The sequence below is a fragment of the Pseudophryne corroboree genome, chromosome 5 (assembly GCF_028390025.1).
Source record: "Pseudophryne corroboree isolate aPseCor3 chromosome 5, aPseCor3.hap2, whole genome shotgun sequence".
Classification (NCBI taxonomy): domain Eukaryota; kingdom Metazoa; phylum Chordata; class Amphibia; order Anura; family Myobatrachidae; genus Pseudophryne; species Pseudophryne corroboree.
The window spans coordinates 802,772,256-802,794,691 of NC_086448.1; the positions used below are offsets into that span (position 1 = coordinate 802,772,256).

The following is a 22,436-nucleotide window of genomic DNA, read 5'->3' on the forward strand; positions in this document are numbered from 1 at the left end:
CCCTCAGGATTACAAGCAAGAATGTGAGCCCAGCACGATGTCGGCACCTTTTCCAGCAGCCATCATACAAGACATCCAGGTGGACGCGACCCAATCGGTAAAGGCAGTAGTCAAACCCCCTAACGGAGGGTCAGGTGAGGTCGTGTCCACAGGTAAGTACGGTGTTATATATCATGCACAAACAAATGTACCTCATATTGTAGAGCCAACACAAGATGATGTAGTTGAATTTAATCCTGTCAGGGTGATCACAGTCCCAAATGGACAGACTGACGCTCTGGGAATCACTCCCGCCAGGAACAGTGCAATGCACCGTCCCTGGTCCCGGACAGAATTAAGAGCAATTATGTCTGAATTCCCTGATCCTAGGAAAGATCTAGTTGCATGTCAGAGGTTTATTAAAGAACTAGGAAACTCCACAGAACCCACCAACAAAGGTTGGCGGACAGTGCTGAGGGCATGTTTGCCCTCCTATGTTGACCTTGCGAAATTTATTACTGATTGTAAGTTAAACACAGAAGTACCTCGTACGGAAGAACACAATCAGGAATGTATTAAGCAGATCAACCGACAGGAGTATATTTCCCATCTGTTGTCGAGTGGAACAAAATCTTCTCAATAAGACAAAGAGAGGGGGAAAGTACTTCTAATTATTTCAATCGAGCACTGCAAGTAATGGCTAGAGACACTGGGATCACGGACATTGAGAGAAATGCACAGCATAGAAATATAGCGGTTAAGGTATTAATGGATGGTTTACAGGGAGTGTTGAGAACAAGGGTACAAACCTCTCTACCTAACTGGAGAGGTATCTCGGTGGCGGTTTTGAGAGAGTCTGCTATTAACCATGAATGGAACATCAAAAGACACCTGGAGTCACAGGGCAGTAAGCAAATGACAATCAGTAGACAAGCCCTGACAACGAAGCCACACCAGCTTAAGCCCCAAACCCCTGTGAGAAATTCAAATGTGATAGTTTGTTATCATTGTCACAAAGAGGGACATTTTGCACGGGAATGTAGATCAAGAAATATACAAAAGTCATATCAACCCCCTAGACAACGACATGATCATGATATCCAAAGAAACAGGGAAGCACAGGGAGGTAAGAAGCCTCAGATCCCTGTGGGTAAGTCAAAGGTGATAAGATGTTATAATTGCCAGAGGGAAGGTCATTTTGCACGAAGTTGTAGGTTTAAAGATCCACAGAAGGTATATCAACCCCTAGACAAAAACATGAGCAAAGTCATGATACACGAAATTGTAATCAGGAATCACCTAGGAAGAAGTTTGGGCCGCACCTGTAATATGCAGTCAGGAAAGTTGATCATTAGGCCTGGTAGTAAACCTGAGGTTACAGTTAATGATATTGGGAGGTTAGTTCCTTGTAGACACAGGAACGGCCGGGTAAACTTTGTAATTTATCTGTAAATGTTTCTTTTTCCCCATCTCTGACGTTCATCGGCAGAACTCAAACATCACATAGCTACTTGGTCTTTGCAGAAGTCTACCTAACCCCAGTGTGACCTACCGACATCGGTGTGTCCTGGCCAGGCACAAAAGGGTGGAGTGTGGAAATACTGGTGGGGGAGACTGCGCAAAGATACCAATGGACGTGTTGGTGTGACAGCCTGATGGTGAACGGAAGATCTGACAATGTTTTTGTTTTTGTTTGTTGTTTTCTGTAACATATATATGAATTGTTCTCTCTCTCGTTTGTTTGTTTTTTGTTCTTCTCTCTCATGTTCTCATGCTTTACAGATGGTATGTCACACATCAGTTAGACAAATGGTAATGCAAGATTTTTGCTCCTTACAGAAAGATAGCAGATTTGGAAGGAATATTGTATCACCGGAATGTTCGTTTGGAAGACTGAGAGACAGCACCTTTGAGATGACGACAGAGCAAGAAGAACAACAAGACTAGAAGACATCGTAACATTTTTCTTTCCCCTCAATTATTTTCTGTACCCCCATTACAAATTTCTCTTTCTCCTCCTGTAAGATGGACCCGCCCTAAGAGACTGTGATCCGGATTTTCCTGTTGACCCTATTGTTGACCAGAGCAGTCTGTTTCGGTGAGAGTACCATGGAGGTCGAGAAGGGATCTGGAATGGGTTCTGATGACCAGGATGGAGGCGTAGATTTCCAAGAGCAGCACAATCACCGAGTAAAGGCGAGTATCAGAAAACGATCTGGTAGCATTGACAATAGAAGGAATTGTGAAGGATTGTTAGCTGAAGAGAACTGCATCCGTAGGCATTGTGACAATATAGTTGAGGATGGGTGCATCAAGAAATGTCAGTCCAGTTTTAATATCCACATGGACCGGCATCCATTGAGTGACTATCACTCCTTAGTGGGCAAAGTGTTAAACCAGACAGACTGTTGGGTATGCTCTCAAGTACCTCAAGGTCATAGCAAATCAGGACTAGTGCCATTCCCTTTAACTGTAGGAGAGGTACTTGAGTTAAGCGGTGGGAGGCCGGTGGACAAGAGGTTTAATATCTCTAGTCCTCCTAGTTTGAAGCTCCACCAATATCATGTGGATAGGTCCTTAGTATGCTTTAACATTTCCAATCCCCGAAAGCCGGGAAATTGGGAAGTGTCATGGAGTAATCAAACCATGACATTTTCACATAGAGCCGATAGAATGCCCATAGATTCAGAGCTTATACGCCACATAGCCAACAGTGGAAGATTTTTCCGGTATAGGTACACTCTAGGAAGTAGGACCATGCGAGTTGGAGAAGTATCACCAGGATACTGTGCACATATCATACAACCAGATACGTGTACTAGACAGATGGGAGAATTAGGGTTAGGAGATTTCACATGGAAAGTTTGTAACATGGTTATGTCATACTCAGTCCCATATGTTCTCCCCGATGATGCATATTTCATACGCGGGAGGAAGGCCTATAAGTGGCTTGCCCCAAACTCAAAGGGATTGTGTTACTTTAGAAAAGTACTGCCTGAAGTAATGACTGTATCCCATGACAAAATGAAAGACATTCACCGCGGTGCCCAAGCTCCTTATACTCACACTCACTACGAGCACGTTGTTAAACAGCACCTGACAGAGAAAACAGAGCATCCGGCCTCTGATCTGATCCATGAATCCACCGGGATTCAATTCCTACTCGCGTTAGATATCACTCGTACCGCCAGAGGAGTGATAAATTATAGGTATATATCTGCGCTAGCAAACTTGTTAGACAATATCACCGAAATGTATGACGACACGTTCAGGTACACTGGGAGAGAGTTACAAGCCTACAAAACAGAGCTGGTTCAGCATAGGATGATTCTCAATTACCTCACGGCAGTGACAGGTGGGTATTGTGTTACCCTAGCAACTCAGTATGGTATAAAGTGCTGCACGTATATTACAAACAGCACTGAGGACCCGGCCGAGGTCATAGACCAAAAGATGGATGACATTTTGCAATTGAAGTGGGAGTTTCGAAGGAGACACAATCTCACTTTTGCTGCTGTGAGTAATGAGCTGACCAGTTGGGTATCATGGTTGAACCCGCGAAATTGGTTCTCTGGTTTAGTAGAATGGGCCCAAGGCATTATAATGGATGTAGGGAAATTTCTCTTGTGTATTCTGGGAGTCGTCATATTGGTTGGTCTGATATTTAGATGCGTTCGGACTTTAACGAAGTGTAAAGGTAGTACCAGAGTGATGAGTCTGAGGAGCGAGGACACTGTAATAACAACAACTAATTTAATTTATGACCCAACGATAGAGACAATGTTGTGATGAAAATGTGATTCCACGGTCCATTTCTTTCACCTGTTTCTCCTTTGTTTTCCTCCAAGGTACAAAGACATCCGCTTGGAAGAAGAATTTGACAACCTCTTTTATGCAGACCATTGATGAACTGTGTCACAGACACCCAATACTTTTAGTGACTTTAACTATCTACGGAAAACCCAAAACTTTAGAGACTGTAATTTTATGGACACTGGAACAGCTTTTGCTCGCCACTTACAGCAAAAGCACCGAGAGACATCAGACAACATGTACATCAAGACAAGACATCAGACAAGACCTCAATCGGCGACTTTCTATTAAAACTCACATAGTTTTACGACTGCATTTATAACGATTGTTTCTTATCTTCATCTCTACAACCTCCAGGTAGTATCTCACATAGTCGACAGGTGATTCTCACATATTAGCATCCACATATTCTCCCCCTTCATGTATCATCAACTAATGTGCACCCCATTTGTTGCAACCAAAAGCCGAAAAGAGCTCGGTAGAGTTTGACAGCCCATCCACAGACCCTTAATACGGGATAAGAAGGATTCAAATGTATACTTCGCAATACCTCGAAGCTTGATTTAAAACACGTACGGCACGATGATACATGACCCCTCAGACATGGAGTCATACACACATGCTTCTACTATCTCACTAGGTCATATCTTTCCCACCTTCTCCTCTCCTCCCTTTACCCAATCATAAAAAGGTATTTACATGATGACATATATTTTTCTGTTTGAATTGTTTAGGAAGTGGCAGTTATTGATGACTGCCAAAGGGTGGACTGTCAAAGTCAAAAAATATCGTGATCCACAATGCCTTGCACTAACCCCATACACATGCCCGCTGCGCGTGCACACGCTCTCCCGTGCGTGCGCATATTCGCAGTTGCGTAATGGAGCTTCTATGGCCGTGCGCATTGGCGCGTGGTATGCGCATTTACGGTAGAGTTTGTGAGCGTCCGGCGGGTGACTCGATCGCCACATAGTTAACCCAAATAGCGTGTTTTATAGGTAATAGTCCCCTTAATAATATCTCTAAGTATGTTTAGTGTAAATGGTTCAGGGACTTGGGAATTCCTCTTTTCATGATACGAAGGGTCTGGCACAGGTTGAACAGTGGTGTCTGGTACCTAACCGAAGAGTATTTTATTAGAAACATTCCGGTGTTGGTTAGGAAGAGATCGGTCGCTCCAGCGTATAGTTATATGTAAAAGTAGTTTATGGACTTTAAAAGTATTTGCAGTTTTATTACACATGTGGTGTGAGTCCTGAGGATTCCTCCCACTTGAGCAGTTTGAAATAGTCGCAGCCCACCTGTTCAAATCCACCTATGACCTTTTGTTACAGTGCGGAGAGGCATTCCTGTGTCCAATGAACAATAAGATTGTTGGGCCCTTTGTAGTGTACTGTATGTTGTGTATATAAGGCAGCCAGCCTGGGCCAGCTCTCTCACTTCTCTCCACAAGGTTTTCATCATTGATTAACTGAGAGCTGGATTTCCAGATAGCGCAGGCGATTCATTCCCACGTGTGTAAGTTTCTCTGTGACCATCTTATTCTCTGTCTGTATTTGCCATACTCTCTCTCTCTCACTGTTATTGTTTAGGATTAAGACGCTATTGTATATTTATGTCTAGTATTCTGTTTAGGTGTTTTATGTTAGTGCTGTAGTGTATAAGCTGTTAACTGTATTTTTCCTTTTTACATAGCTAAATCTCGTTAGTAAAGGTGTTGGAACCTCAGCAAGGTGTCTGTGTTTCTCTAGCTAGTACAAAGGGTTTCTGAGTATCTCAATCACTCAAACAGCTTGCTCAAATATCCAGGTTAACCAGTGGTATATCATTACAGTATCTCAATACTAAGACTTACAGTATAATCATACTCTGTGTTTAAGGTTTAAAAGGTTATTATCTGTGTGTACGCTCGCTGTGTGTATTCCGTACACTCAGCACAGCGTGTGTACGTAACTTGCGTACCACGTGCGAGGTCTTTGTACGCAAATAGCGTACGGAGTGCATAGCACGTGCACGTGGTTTAGCGGCCATTACGGCTTGAAGGTATTAGTAAATAGCTTGTGTTAAAAGGTAGAAAACTGACTCTATCACACTATATATACATACATACATACACACACTTAATTCTGTGCAAAAGTTTTAGGCAGGTGTCGAAAAAAACTGCAAAGTAAGAAGTCTTTCAAATATAGAAGTGATAATAGTTTATTTTTAACAATTAACAAATGCAAAGTAAATGAACAGAAGAGAAATCTAAATCAAATCAATATTTGTTGTGACCACCCTTTGCTTTCGAAACAGCATTAATTCTTCTAGGTACACTTGGATACAGTTTTTGAAAGATCTTGGCAGGGAGGTTGTTCCAAACAGCTTGGAGAACTAACCACAGATCTTCTGTGGATGTATGCTTTCTCAAATCCTTCTGTCTCTTCATGTAATACCAGACAGACTCCATTATGTTAAAATCAGTACTCTGTGAGGGCCATATCATCACTTCTAGTACTCCTTGTTCTTCTTTACGTTGAAGATAGTTCTTAATGACATTGGCTGTATGTTTTGGGTCGTTGTCCTGCTCCAGAATAAATTTGGAGCCAATCAGATGCCTCCCTGATGGCACTACATTATTGATATGTACCTGCCTGTATTTCTTATCATTGAGGACACCATTAATCCTGACCAAATCCCCAACTCTATTTGCTGAAATGCACCGCACGTATCACAGCAATAAATTCTCTCCAGAGAGAGAGAGAGAGAGAGACAAGCCACGCAAATTAGAATTAACTGTTCCTATGCAAATTTTTTCTCTAGAAAGATATACTTTTTCTAAACACCTGATCTTATAAAATTCACATTGTACAGTTCCGTTTTACCATCGGGTGTGGTATGTTAGATAGAATAGACTTAGGTGAACAGTGTCTAGGTCGACCACTATTGGTCGACAGTTAGTAGGTTGACATGGTTTCTAGGAAGACAGGGACTTTAGGTCAACATGAAAAAAGGTCTACATGAGTTTTTTTACTTTTTTTGGTGTTGATTTCTTCGTAGAGTGATGGGTGATGGGGAACCCCAATTAGTGCACCGTGTCCCCTCTCATGGCTTTGGGCAAGGTGCCTCGCTGCGCTTGGCAAAGGTTACCATCCCCAATTGTAGTCCATGTGGATCGTAAAGTATGAAAAAGTTCAAACCATTTTTAAAAAATTGAAAATCTCATGTTGACCTTTTGTCATGTCGACCTAGTACATGTTAACCTAGAGTTCCTGTCGCCCTACTTGCTGTCGACCAATAGTGGTCAACCTAGAGACCGGATCCCTTGCAAAGTGTGTCCACATAGTTTAAAGGGAACAGAATCATTTAATACAAATATTAATTCTGGTAAGGAATATAAAATCAAAGGGTTAATCAACTGTAATACCACCTACGTGATCTATTTATTAGTATGCGGGTGTGGTAAAAGAAATATTGGAAAAACCTAAAAGAACTTTGAAACTGTGAATTTTAAAACACTTAAACATGATGGTGTGTGTGTGTGTGTGTGTGTGTGTGTGTGTGTGTGTGTGTGTGTGTGTGTGTGTGTGTAGTCAGTCAGAGACCTTGCAGTGGCCCGACATCCACTCACCCCAAGGGTCACCTAGCCCTCCAATTACCTCATGGTGATCACCTGGTAAAGATATTTTCCCACCCCTTCCATTTTCTGCTGCTGATATTAAAAGAGCAGTTACAAAAAATATCAATTGCTTAATAAACTGAAGCAATTAACCATACAATCGGTTTAATAAAATAACACTCTTGATAGAATAAACTCTGAAAAAAACAATCAACCCATTAACAATAAAACTATACGCTCCTTTTTTTTTTTTTAACTTCTGCATCTTTAATGTAGTTTTGAAAACACAGCCAATGTCAGCTGCGAGAAAACAAATAGTAAATGACAGACATATATAACAAATAATAAAGGTCAAAAACATCAACATATCTAAAACTATAACATCTTAAATAAAATTCAAGTAATTACCTTTTAAAATGTATTCGCAAGTGTGTGTGTGTAAGATGCGGATGAGAGTGGAAATGTCATAATCATAAAAATTATAACAGTGAATTGAATAAGGTGAAATAAAAAATAGTAATATAAAGATGCAGTTGAGGGTAGAAATTCACTTCAGAAGGATCAAGAGCTCCAATCCCAACAGGTAAATGCAGGAGATTATATGGTATAAGGGGGCGATATTTAACCACATGTCCCAGCATGCAATAGTATGCAAAGGTATCGGCAGGTTATATAAATCTGCATTATACTATAGTATTAAACTCGTTACTGGCCTGCACATGGATTTTGCCTTAGCTGTCCGGCATCCCATGTATTTCTGATGTTCACAGTATTTTGTTTTTATATATTTGTCACAGAGTAATGGCTATACCAGCTACTGCGATTTACTTCACCTGTTACGACCAACTGCAGGACCTACTGATACACCGAATGCGTAGCACAGAGAGTGCCTGTCTCATCGATGGAGCCATGGCCAGATGTGAGGCCTACTTCCCATTTTTGACAACATAATATTTAGTACAATATAAATCATTGCTGCAGAGATGGTTGTCCTTCTGGAAGGTTCTCCTCTCTCCACTGAGGAATGCTGTAGCTCTGACAGCATGACCATCGGGGTCTTGGTCACCTCCCTGACTAGGGCCCTTCTCCCCTGATCGCTCAGTTTAGATGGCCGGCCTGCTCTAGGAAGAGTCCTGGTGGTTCCGAACTTCTTCCATTTACGGATGATGGAGGCCACTCTGCTCATTGAGGCCTTCAAAGCAGCATATTTTTCTGTATCCTTCCCCAGATTTGTGCCTTGAGACAATCCTGTCATGGAGGTCTACAGACAATTCCTTTGACTTCATACTTCGCTTGTGCTCAGACATGGACTGTCAAGTGTGGTACCTTATATAGACAGGTGTATGCCTTTCCAAATCATGTCCAATCAACTGAATTTACCACAGGTGGACTCCAATTAAGCTGTAGGAACAATAAAAAATGGTTTTGTAAGAACTGCGCTAATTGACTACACTACCTGACAAACTGGTGGCTGCTGTGAACTGTGAGTAGGTGTACTACAAGACACTACTTACAAGGAGGGCATATATCGGAATATAAGTAGTTCAGCGCTCACCCTTGTTTGTATTAGCTAGACCTAATCATATAAAAAACACACTTGTGTATAGAGTTCTATTTCAGACAATAAATATACATGAACCAAATTAATTCATAATCTCCACATTTTATTGATAAAAATATATATAGTGTAGGTTATCTTAAAAGAAAAATTAATATCTATATACCGGTATATAACTTACAAACATATAACATATAAACTAGACACACATCGCGGAAGACATACACCGGAGGGTGAGGAAACATCTTGCAGGTGGGGAAGTGCCTCAGAACTTTACTGACAAAAATGGTAGGAATATTTTCCATTTAAGAATACTACCCACAACCCCCGAAATAGACTGCTTGACCTCACACTTCATTAGCAACCTTAGAGTTCATCATACAGAGACCGTTGAAATTGAACCTATTGGAGGAAAACTTCTACACCCGAAAGGGGGGTCTTAACCAGTACAGAAATAATATCCATTCAGGAAATACTTTGGATATCAAAGTGGGATTTTTCAGAGACTGCCAAAACGATTCTTTTGAGATAAACCCGTCTCCACCCAGTGGGGTAAAACGCTTTTGAGTGTACCCACAGGGAATTGTCCTGTTTGTGTGTCTAGTTTATATGTTATATGTTTGTAAGTTATATACCGGTATATAGATATTAATTTTTCTTTTAAGATAACCTACACTATATATATTTTTATCAATAAAATGTGGAGATTGTGAATTAATTTGGTTCATATATATTTATTGTCTGAAATAGAACTCTATACACAAGTGTGTTTTTTATATGATTAGGTCTAGCTAATACAAACAAGGGTGAGCGCTGAACTAAGCTGTAGGAACATCTCAAGGATGATCAGTGGAAACAGTATGCACCTGATCTTGAGCTTCATGGCAAAGGCTGAGAATACTTATGTACATGTGATTTCTTAGTTTTTTATTTTTAATAAATTTGCATAATTTCACATTGTCATTATGGGGTATTGTGTGTAGAATTTGGAGGACAAAAATGAATTTATTCCATTGTGGGAAAAATCTGTAACATAACAAAATGTGGAAAAAGGGAAGCGCTGTGAATACTTTCCGGATGCACTGTATGTAAATATAGGGCTATGAGAGCAGTGCTGACGCAGAGTGCAAGGCTCTGTGGGCGGCACCACTGGTGCCCCACAGTCCTTGCTACCGGCTAGCAGCATGCCTGCAACAGCACCCTGCAGCCAATATGAATGCATCCCAGCAGGCATCCTGCTGTACAGCCGCACTCTGAAATAAGCAGGGTGGAGCAGTGCTGCACATTCTAGTGCTTGGTAATGTCCTAACATCAATGCCCTTACGGGGCGAGAGCAGTATAGAGCCAGGCCCCCCCATCAAAATAGGCCCACTGCATCTACTCATACTTGCCTACCTGACCCTCTCCATGAGGGAGAAAATGCTCTGTTCCTGGACTTTCCAGGTAATGTATGATTGCCATCACCTGTGGTGAAACACCTTTCTTATCAATTAACTAGCTCACCACAGGTGATGGCAATCATACATTACAAGGAAAGTCCAGGAACAGAGCATTTTCTCCCTCATGGAGAGGGTCAGGTAGGCAAGTATGCATCTACTGTGCTGCGGCTGTAGACAGGAAACATTTTTCCCACTACATCAGCATGCAATTGCCACCCTGCGACCACCTGCCCTCCAACAGTGGGCTATAACTTCCCTTCCTCCTGTGGCAGCTGCGCACAAACACCACCGCAGACACACACTTCAAACACACGGCAGCGGAGTGGAAGGGACACTAACCCTCTCTGCGCCGCACAGGCAGTGACGTAACTGCAGTCAGTGTTTCCTCCTCTCTTCCGGAGTCCCGGGTAGCTCCGCCTCCAGCCAGGTGCTGTAATGCTGCATGCTAGGGGTTTCTTCATAAAAATGGGCGTGGCCATGGGGTCTGTTAGGCCACGCTGTGACACTGAGGTACAATTATAGTGATAGTAGAAATGAATGGAAAATCTACAGTTGAGTAAGATATGCAGGTAAGTATTTGTAGTATTACCTTTAGTTTTACTTCACAGTTCTCCAATCACTTTCATTCTTCATTGAGAGGTGAGTATAGGAGTCTCAATTGAATAAATGTAGAAACAATGTATACTTTCCATGCTAATTTATTAAAGAACACTTCTCAACAATGAATTTGGTGATCAGTCAATAATGATAATCTCAACAAGAACATAAAATGTTCATACATAAAAGCTCAAAGTTAATAAACTCATGCAATACCCCCAACACTATAGTGTGGCACAAAAGAAGAGCCAATGACAACCACCAAAACTAGTCCATCTCTGCTGGTGCAACATTCAAGTTATGCATGCACATTAACTGTACACAGACATAACCAAATTCACTTTAGTAATAGTGTCACTAAGCACATTTACATTAGCATAACACTATACTTCAACCTTACTATTCTGTACTATTACTTATTAGAGTTATACCTCAAATTAAGTAGCAATTCAATTTAATTGAGCTCTCTTTCGGTGGTGCACATTCAAAACTTTTAACAAGAAAAGGATGCTGTCTATGTTAGAGGAATTAGCAGTTAACTTGCTCCAATCAGTTTAATCCAATTGCCAGCATTGTGTGTAGATGCTCACTCAATACAGTTGCCAAAGTTAGCTGAATAACAATCTCTGCTGAGGTCTATTTGTAATCCCTCCATAGTTAGGAATTGCTTTCCATTCCACTCCTAACTGCAATCAAAGTTAATATTTTAGTAGTTATTGTATCCTGTTACTGACTGTTCTCTTAGGCAAATAAGTAGGTAGGAGATTAAAGTAGAGTCCCTGGCTGTCAGAAATAATATCCATTAGTACTGACTGATGACAGGATGGTTAGATGTTTGTAGGCAGAAATACATTTAATGCAGGCTTTAGTCTCTTAATAATGCCTCTGTAGAGCCTGACTGATTAAGCTGTATCCTTACTGTAAGTATATGCTGAAGACAGGGTAGTGCTTTCCTACACTTTATTTTACAAGTAGTAATATTGACTGAAATAAGGAAGTTTTTGGCTAATATGCCTATGTTATTAATTAATTACTTTGAAAGGGTCACTCTCCTCAATTATGGACTGCATGGTACTGAGGTGTGCGGTGCAGTGCTTAATTGCAATACCTCTTGTGAAGCTTTCAAGTGTTACAAGTCCTCTATCACCTTATAAGACAACTCCTGCTTCACCTCTCAGTCTGTATTGCTCGTGCACCAGATGCCGGGACGTCAGGGGAATGTTCTGCCTGCTTCTGTCACTCGCAGCCAGGCTGCTCCCCTGGCCTTGCCTTATCTGAGGTAGCTGGTAATTCAATTTTATTATACTTTTCAAGGGATTTATGGGACAGAATAGGAGCCTGTCAGCACTGCTCTGACACCCAGCGCAGCTCCTTCCCTTTCCACCATTACCTCAGAGCTCCCCTGGACCAACTGCCACTGTCTTCAAACTGTCTCCTCCCAGACCACCTGACTCTGGTCATGTGACCTTTTCAGCAATTGCTGTGGGTACTTGAAGTTATACAATACTGTATACTGTATATAGATATATTGACTGCTCTTTTTGGTGGGTATCACATACTCTGCCACTAGAATTTTGCATGTCCTCATGCAACAAGCCATTTCAAAGTCCAATAAAGAACAGTCTCACATTTTTGTACATGGAGAACAATTTAGCTATTCAACTTTTGAACATGAGATAAGTACATACATCTGATATTTACAAGAACAATACCTATTATAAACATTTATTCTCTGACTAATGTCTGTACTGAATAAATGGAGCACCTTTATTTCTCCATGCTGACTTTCTCAAACCTGCTACATAATGAATGCTATCTCACTGGGATTCTTCTCAATATATTCATTGTCTGTGAATGTATACTCTGAAGGAACAGAAATTGAGGGCTCTTTCACTAAACTATATGATTGCTCAGGAAGAGAAGAATCCAGCCTTTGCATGGAATTTTGTACAGGGGACCCCAACCTCTCTGCTATGGCTAAGTTGGTAATGCTTTCAGTATTTTCCTTACAATATGCCTGCATATCTGCTTGGTTGTGGTGGGCTATACTGGAATGAGTGTCCTCCATTATTGTCTTACTCTGACATAATGGCTCTGCAATAGACTGTGGGCTGACTACTTCATGAAAGCTCTGATGCACCAACCCACTCTGTTTCTGTGTATCTTGTACAACTGTTCTCCACAAAAACTCACTCTGCTTTGGGACATCGGGATATTGTCTGTTTCCATATGGTATCTTTGGGTAGTTTGGTGGGTAGCGATGTCTCCAGTAATGTGACTGGGGATTAGCACTTTTAGCCATACTTTCAACGTTGTCTGACTCCTCTCCACCTTCATTATATCGATAGTTTGGCTGGTAGTTATTTGGAGAACCCCTGTGATATGGATAGTGCTGATACTGATTGCGATCTGCTGCATATTTGCTGCCTTGCACTGGAATACCACTAGGACCAGTTACATTTGCTGCGTGTAGACCTTTCTTTCCTTTGACCACATAAAACTCTACAGTCTCTCCAACTTCCAGACTTTGAAGATATTTTCTTGGGTTGTTCTTCTGGATGCCTGTGTAGTGTACAAAGATATCTCTCTTCGTGTCATCTTGATTAATAAAGCCATAACTACGTCTTACATGGAACCATATGACTTTGCCCAAAACTTTCCCTGCACTGGCTGGCGTAACATCATCTGCAGGTGGCATGCCGACAGCTTTTATTTGGTTCTGCACTACTGGGTTGAGACCCCCATCTCCAGGTAGTTCTTCCTCCAAGAGTGAACCTATTCTCTCCATTCTTCGTGAGGGTTGTTCCTTGGCCTCAGTACTTCTAAGTAAATTTTCTTGTTTGCAGTGTGCAACATGACCACTCTCCTGGCAAAGTCTACAAATTGGCGGAATCTGTACAACAAAATTATCCTTAAATTGTCTATAATTTCCTGTTGCTCCCCATTGTTTGTCATAACAGGGCCTTGTTCCAGATTGCCAGTCTTTCTCTTCTCTTCTTGGTCTTTCTTTCAAGCTCTTCATTTCTTTATACATATCTGTCATGCCCTGAATAAGTTCTGCAATTTGTACTTTTAGAGCAACTAACAAATCTGCTATACTCAATGACTGAATATGTTGATTTGCTGATTCCAAATATGCGGTGGTCTGCATTTGCCTGGAACTGGTTCCCAAAATCTTGACTGCTGTTTCTTTAAAATCTAAGAAACTGCTGGTTGGTTTTTGCAGCCGTATCATTTTAAGATGAGCTTTCATCTGTTCTCCATAGACCCCCTCAACAAACTGACTAACAAGTGTTTCATCTTCTTGAATTATTTCCCCTGGTTTGCAGGCCTTAATGTCTTGCAATGCTTCTTGTAAACCAAGAGCGAACTCTTGCAGAGTTTCATCAGGTTGCTGCTTTCTTGCATAAAAATACAACATCAAATCCGATAATGTTCGGGACTCAAAGATTTTTGATAATCTTTCCAATATGTCTGTTGCTGTTCTCTTCTGACTCTGTGGCCAAGAGTTTGCTTCCCGCTGAGCAGTCCCCTTCAGTTGTCCAATTAATATTTCCACTTTTTGTTGTTCACTTAGTGGGTATAGCCTAAACATTGCCTGAATTTTTGTCTTATATTCTTTGAATTCAGTTGACTCTGCAGTACACATACCTCCTGAAAAAGTAGGAAGCCATGGTGCACCAAAATAGTATGGCATTGTAATTGGTGAGGAAGTGTGCATAATGGAGCCCTCCCTCATGGGTACTTCCCCTTGATACATTTTGATCTAACTAAGTTTAAAACTTGCTTTGGATCTATCCTGTTCGTTGGACACCAAATGTGACACTGAGGTACAATTATAGTGATAGTAGAAATGAATGGAAAATCGCCGGTTGAGTAAGATATGCAGGTAAGTATTTGTAGTATTACCTTTAGTTTTACTTCACAGTTCTCCAATCACTTTCATTCTTCATTGAGAGGTGAGTATAGGAGTCTCAATTGAATAAATGTAGAAACAATGTATATTTTCCATGCTAATTTATTAAAGAACACTTCTCAACAATGAATTTGGTGATCAGTCAATAATGATCATCTCAACAAGAACATAAAATGTTCATACATAAAAGCTCACAGTTAATAAACTCATGCAATACCCCCAACACTATAGTGTGGCACAAAAGAAGAGCTAATGACAACCACCAAAACTAGTCCATCTCTGCTGGTGCAACATTCAAGTTATGCATGCACATTAACTGTACACAGACATAACCAAATTCACTTTAGTAATAGTGTCACTAAGCACATTTACATTAGCATAACACTTTACTTCAACCTTACTATTCTGTACTATTACTTATTAGAGTTATACCTCAAATTAAGTAGCAATTCAATTTAACTGAGCTCTCTTTCGGTGGTGCACATTCAAAACTTTTAACAAGAAAAGGATGCTGTCTATGTTAGAGGAATTAGCAGTTAACTTGCTCCAATCAGTTTAATCCAATTGCCAGCAATGTGTGTAGATGCTCACTCAATACAGTTGCCAAAGTTAGCTGAATAACAATCTCTGCTGAGGTCTATTTGTAATCCCTCCATAGTTAGGAATTGCTTTCCATTCCACTCCTAACTGCAATCAAAGTTAATATTTTAGTAGTTATTGTATCCTGTTACTGACTGTTCTCTTAGGCAAATAAGTAGGTAGGAGATTAAAGTAGAGTCCCTGGCTGTCAGAAATAATATCCATTAGTACTGACTGATGACAGGATGGTTAGATGTTTGTAGGCAGAAATACATTTAATGCAGGCTTTAGTCTCTTAATAATGCCTCTGTAGAGCCTGACTGATTAAGCTGTATCCTTACTGTAAGTATATGCTGAAGACAGGGTAGTGCTTTCCTACACTTTATTTTACAGGTAGTAATATTGACTGAAATAAGGAAGTTTTTGGTTAATATGCCTATGTTATTAATTAATTACTTTGAAAGGGTCACTCTCCTCAATTATGGACTGCATGGTACTGAGGTGTGCGGTGCAGTGCTTAATTGCAATACCTCTTGTGAAGCTTTCAAGTGTTACAAGTCCTCTATCACCTTATAAGACAACTCCTGCTTCACCTCTCAGTCTGTATTGCTCGTGCACCAGATGCTGGGACTTCAGGGGAATGTTCTGCCTGCTTCTGTCACTCGCAGCCAGGCTGCTCCCCTGGCCTTGCCTTATCTGAGGTAGCTGGTAATTCAATTTTATTATACTTTTCAAGGGATTTATGGGACAGAATAGGAGCCTGTCAGCACTGCTCTGACACCCAGCGCAGCTCCTTCCCTTTCCACCATTACCTCAGAGCTCCCCTGGACCAACTGCCACTGTCTTCAAACTGTCTCCTCCCAGACCACCTGACTCTGGTCATGTGACCTTTTCAGCAATTGCTGTGGGTACTTGAAGTTATACAATACTGTATACTGTATATAGATATATTGACTGCTCTTTTTGGTGGGTATCACATACTCTGCCACTAGAATTTTGCATGTCCTCATGCAACAAGCTATTTCAAAGTCCAATAAAGAACAGTCTCACATTTTTGTACATGGAGAACAATTTAGCTATTCAACTTTTGAACATGAGATAAGTACATACATCTGATATTTACAAGAACAATACCTATTATAAACATTTATTCTCTGACTAATGTCTGTACTGAATAAATGGAGCACCTTTATTTCTCCATGCTGACTTTCTCAAACCTGCTACATTATGAATGCTATCTCACTGGGATTCTTCTCAATATATTCATTGTCTGTGAATGTATACTCTGAAGGAACAGAAATTGAGGGCTCTTTCACTAAACTATATGATTGCTCAGGAAGAGAAGAATCCAGCCTTTGCATGGAATTTTGTACAGGGGACCCCAACCTCTCTGCTATGGCTAAGTTGGTAATGCTTTCAGTATTTTCCTTACAATATGCCTGCATATCTGCTTGGTTGTGGTGGGCTATACTGGAATGAGTGTCCTCCATTATTGTCTTACTCTGACATAATGGCTCTGCAATAGACTGTGGGCTGACTACTTCATGAAAGCTCTGATGCACCAACCCACTCTGTTTCTGTGTATCTTGTACAACTGTTCTCCACAAAAACTCTCTCTGCTTTGGGACATCGGGATATTGTCTGTTTCCATATGGTCTCCTTGGGTAGTTTGGTGGGTAGCGATGTCTCCAGTAATGTGACTGGGGATTAGCACTTTTAGCCATACTTTCAACTTTGTCTGACTCCTCTCCACCTTCATTATATCGATAGTTTGGCTGGTAGTTATTTGGAGAACCCCTGTGATATGGATAGTGCTGATACTGATTGCGATCTGCTGCATATTTGCTGCCTTGCACTGGAATACCACTAGGACCAGCTACATTTGCTGCGTGTAGACCTTTCTTTCCTTTGACCACATAAAACTCTACAGTCTCTCCAACTTCCAGACTTTGAAGATATTTTCTTGGGTTGTTCTTCTGGATGCCTGTGTAGTGTACAAAGATATCTCTCTTCGTGTCATCTTGATTAATAAAGCCATAACTACGTCTTACATGGAACCATATGACTTTGCCCAAAACTTTCCCTGCACTGGCTGGCGTAACATCATCTGCAGGTGGCATGCCGACAGCTTTTATTTGGTTCTGCACTACTGGGTTGAGACCCCCATCTCCAGGTAGTTCTTCCTCCAAGAGTGAACCTATTCTCTCCATTCTTCGTGAGGGTTGTTCCTTGGCCTCAGTACTTCTAAGTAAATTTTCTTGTTTGCAGTGTGCAACATGACCACTCTCCTGGCAAAGTCTACAAATTGGCGGAATCTGTACAACAAAATTATCCTTAAATTGTCTATAATTTCCTGTTGCTCCCCATTGTTTGTCATAACAGGGCCTTGTTCCAGATTGCCAGTCTTTCTCTTCTCTTCTTGGTCTTTCTTTCAAGCTCTTCATTTCTTTATACATATCTGTCATGCCCTGAATAAGTTCTGCAATTTGTACTTTTAGAGCAACTAACAAATCTGCTATACTCAATGACTGAATATGTTGATTTGCTGATTCCAAATATGCGGTGGTCTGCATTTGCCTGGAACTGGTTCCCAAAATCTTGATTGCTGTTTCTTTAAAATCTAAGAAACTGCTGGTTGGTTTTTGCAGCCGTATCATTTTAAGATGAGCTTTCATCTGTTCTCCATAGACCCCCTCAACAAACTGACTAACAAGTGTTTCATCTTCTTGAATTATTTCCCCTGGTTTGCAGGCCTTAATGTCTTGCAATGCTTCTTGTAAACCAAGAGCGAACTCTTGCAGAGTTTCATCAGGTTGCTGCTTTCTTGCATAAAAATGCAACATCAAATCCGATAATGTTCGGGACTCAAAGATTTTTGATAATCTTTCCAATATGTCTGTTGCTGTTCTCTTCTGACTCTGTGGCCAAGAGTTTGCTTCCCGCTGAGCAGTCCCCTTCAGTTGTCCAATTAATATTTCCACTTTTTGTTGTTCACTTAGTGGGTATAGCCTAAACATTGCCTGAATTTTTGTCTTAAATTCTTTGAATTCAGTTGACTCTGCAGTACACATACCTCCTGAAAAAGTAGGAAGCCATGGTGCACCAAAATAGTATGGCATTGTAATTGGTGAGGAAGTGTGCATAATGGAGCCCTCCCTCATGGGTACTTCCCCTTGATACATTTTGATCTAACTAAGTTTAAAACTTGCTTTGGATCTATCCTGTTCGTTGGACACCAAATGTGACACTGAGGTACAATTATAGTGATAGTAGAAATGAATGGAAAATCGCCGGTTGAGTAAGATATGCAGGTAAGTATTTGTAGTATTACCTTTAGTTTTACTTCACAGTTCTCCAATCACTTTCATTCTTCATTGAGAGGTGAGTATAGGAGTCTCAATTGAATAAATGTAGAAACAATGTATATTTTCCATGCTAATTTATTAAAGAACACTTCTCAACAATGAATTTGGTGATCAGTCAATAATGATCATCTCAACAAGAACATAAAATGTTCATACATAAAAGCTCACAGTTAATAAACTCATGCTATACCCCCAACACTATAGTGTGGCACAAAAGAAGAGCCAATGACAACCACTAAAACTTGTCCAACTCTGCTGGTGCAACATTCAAGTTATGCATGCACATTAACTGTACACAGACATAACCAAATTCACTTTAGTAATAGTGTCACTAAGCACATTTACATTAGCATAACACCATACTTCAATCTTACTATTCTGTACTATTACTTATTAGAGTTATACCTCAAATTAAGTAGCAATTCAATTTAATTGAGCTCTCTTTCGGTGGTGCACATTCAAAACTTTTAACAAGAAAAGGATGCTGTCTTTGTTAGAGGAATTAGCAGTTAACTTGCTCCAATCAGTTTAATCCAATTGCCAGCAATGTGTGTAGATGCTCACGCAATACAGTTGCCAAAGTTAGCTGAATAACAATCTCTGCTGAGGTCTATTTGTAATCCCTCCATAGTTAGGAATTGCTTTCCATTCCACTCCTAACTGCAATCAAAGTTAATATTTTAGTAGTTATTGTATCCTGTTACTGACTGTTCTCTTAGGCAAATAAGTAGGTAGGAGATTAAAGTAGAGTCCCTGGCTGTCAGAAATAATATCCATTAGTACTGACTGATGACAGGATGGTTAGATGTTTGTAGGCAGAAATACATTTAATGCAGGCTTTAGTCTCTTAATAATGCCTCTGTAGAGCCTGACTGATTAAGCTGTATCCTTACTGTAAGTATATGCTGAAGAAAGGGTAGTGCTTTCCTACACTTTATTTTACAGGTAGTAATATTGACTGAAATAAGGAAGTTTTTGGCTAATATGCCTATGTTATTAATGAATTACTTTGAAATCCATAAACTCTCCTCAATTATGGACTGCATGGTACTGAGGTGTGCGGTGCAGTGCTTAATTGCAATACCTCTTGTGAAGCTTTCAAGTGTTACAAGTCCTCTATCACCTTATAAGACAACTCCTGCTTCACCTCTCAGTCTGTATTGCTCGTGCACCAGATGCCGGGACTTCAGGGGAATGTTCTGGCTGCTTCTGTCACTCGCAGCCAGGCTACTCCCCTGGCCTTGCCTTATCTGAGGTAGCTGGTAATTCAATTTTATTATACTTTTCAAGGGATTTATGGGACAGAATAGGAGCCTATCAGCACTGCTCTGACACCCAGCGCAGCTCCTTCCCTTTCCACCATTACCTCAGAGCTCCCCGGGACCAACTGCCACTGTCTTCAAACTGTCTCCTCCCAGACCACCTGACTCTGGTCATGTGACCTTTTCAGCAATTGCTGTGGGTTCTTGAAGTTATACAATACTGTATACTGTATATAGATATATTGACTGCTCTTTTTGGTGGGTATCACACACGCCCCCAAATTTGTTTGGCTCCTGGCGGTAGTCTGTGTGTGTGTCCTGCCCCTCACTGTTTCCTCTGTGGGGACTTGGAGGTGGTATAGTATACATGATGTGTGTATGTGTGTGGGGGGGAGGGGACAGACTGTGTGTATGTGTGGTGACTGGGGGTAACAGGCTGTGTTTATGTGTGGGAGGGGGTGACTGGGGGAAACATGCTGTGTGGGGGGGGTGACTGGGGGTAACATGCTGTGTGTGTGGGAGGGGTGTGTGACTGGGGTGTAACAGGCTGTGTGTGTGAGAGGGGGTGATTGGGGGTAACAGGCTGTGTGTGTGTGGGGGAGGGGTGGGAGGGGTGTGTGACTGGGGGGTAACAGGGTGTGTGTGTGGGGTGGTGACTGGGGGTAACAGGTTGTGTGAGGGGAGGGGGGATGACTTGGCTGGAGGTAACAGGCTCTGTGTGTGTGTGTGTGTGTGTGTGTGTGTGTGTGTGTGTGTGTGTGTGTGTGTGTGTGTGTGTCGAGGGGGGTGGGACTAAGGGGAACAGGCTGTGTATGTGCGGGAAGGGGGTCTGTGGCTGGGGGTTACAGGCTGTGTGTGTGTGAGGGAGGGGGGGGTGACTGGGGGGTGAACAGGCTGTGTGGGGTGACTGAGGCACTGTCGGAGCCATCCCATGTTGTTTCTGCCACTTTTTTTTTTTTTTTTTTAGCAGGGACCTGCGGCAGTGTGGTGCCATGAAGGGGCATGCAGCAGTACTAGCAGGAGGAGGCGGTCCAGCCAGTCCAGCCGCACTCACCTTTTTTACCACTCTCTGACACTGTTGCCCGACAGAAAACAGAAGAATGGACCCAACTGCTACTGGAGAAGAAAGGGGAGCCGCTGTTACCATCACTGATGAGAAAAGGGAACCCACTACTGCCCGAGGTACACAGTGCCATTTCACTGAAGGGAGGGAAGCACAGTGTCACTGGGGGCAGGGGGACAGAGCGAAGTACACAGGGCCACCTGTACCCCCTCTCTCTCAACCCTCCATCTGTCTCACTTCTCTCTTTTTCTCTATGTCCCCTCTCTCAACCCTGGTCTCTCTCACCCCTACTTTTTCCCACTTTCTTTTTCTTTCATTCTATAACCCCCTTTGTCACCCCCTTCTCTCTCTCTCTCTCTCTCTCTCTCTCTCTATCACTCTCTCTCGTTCTCTTTTCTTTCTCTCATTTCTCTGTCTTGCGCTTTCTTTCTCTCTCACTTTCTCTGTCCCCCCTCTCCCTCTATGCCCTGCTCCCTCTTCTCCGACTCTCTCCCTCGTTCACCCACCCGTCTCACTCAACTTTATCTCTCATCCTCCCTGTCTCTCTCTCATTCTCCCTCTCTCTCCCCTGCTCTCCACCCCATCCCACTATCTCTCAACCCTCTCTCCTTTTGCTCTTTTTCCCTCTCTCATCTCCCTCCCCACTCTCTCTTACACCCTGCTCCCCCACTCTAACAACCCTCTGTCTGTCTTTCTCTGTCTTTTTTCTTTCTCCTCCTCTCGCCTCTCTTGCGCTGCTTTCTCTACCCTGCTGTCTGTCTCACCTGTCTTTCTCTCCCCTTTCTCTCCTCTCTTTCTCTCTCTCACCCACGCTCTGTCACCTCTTTCCTCTCCCATCTCTCCCTCCCCTGTTCTCTCAACCCCTCCTTTGTCTCACCTCTCTCTCTCATTCTTTTCTTTCTCTCTTATTCTCTCTCCCCTGCCTCCTCTCCACCGCCCCTCTCCCTCTTTCAAACGTTTCACCCACCTTTCTTTCTTTCTTTCTTTCTTTCTTTCTTTCTTTCTTTCTTTCTTTCTTTTCTTTCCCTTATCTCTCATTCTTCCTCTCTGTCTCCACTCTTTTTCATTCTCTTTATTCCTTTCTCTCTCTCTCCCTTCACCCCTCCATCTGTCTCACCTCTCTCTCTTTTTCTCTCTCTCCCTATCTTTCTTTCTCTCTAACCTTCTTTCTACCTATCTCTCTTTCTTTTGTTCTCTTCTCCCTCCACTCTTACACCCTGCTCCCCCCTCTCACTCCCCCTCTCTCTTTCTCCCCTTCTCACCT

At 41.8% G+C, this 22,436-nt stretch overlaps 1 protein-coding gene across 1 annotated transcript; it reads right to left on the reverse strand.

The window, feature by feature from the left end:
* Positions 1 to 16,702: 16,702 nt before the first annotated feature.
* On the reverse strand, positions 16,703 to 18,868 carry LOC134929686 (uncharacterized). The gene has a single exon (XM_063925266.1). The coding sequence runs from the start codon at positions 18,662 to 18,664 to the stop codon at positions 16,703 to 16,705; it is 1,962 nt and encodes a 653-aa protein (XP_063781336.1). The 5' UTR covers positions 18,665 to 18,868.
* Between the last annotated feature and the right edge of the window lie 3,568 nt (positions 18,869 to 22,436).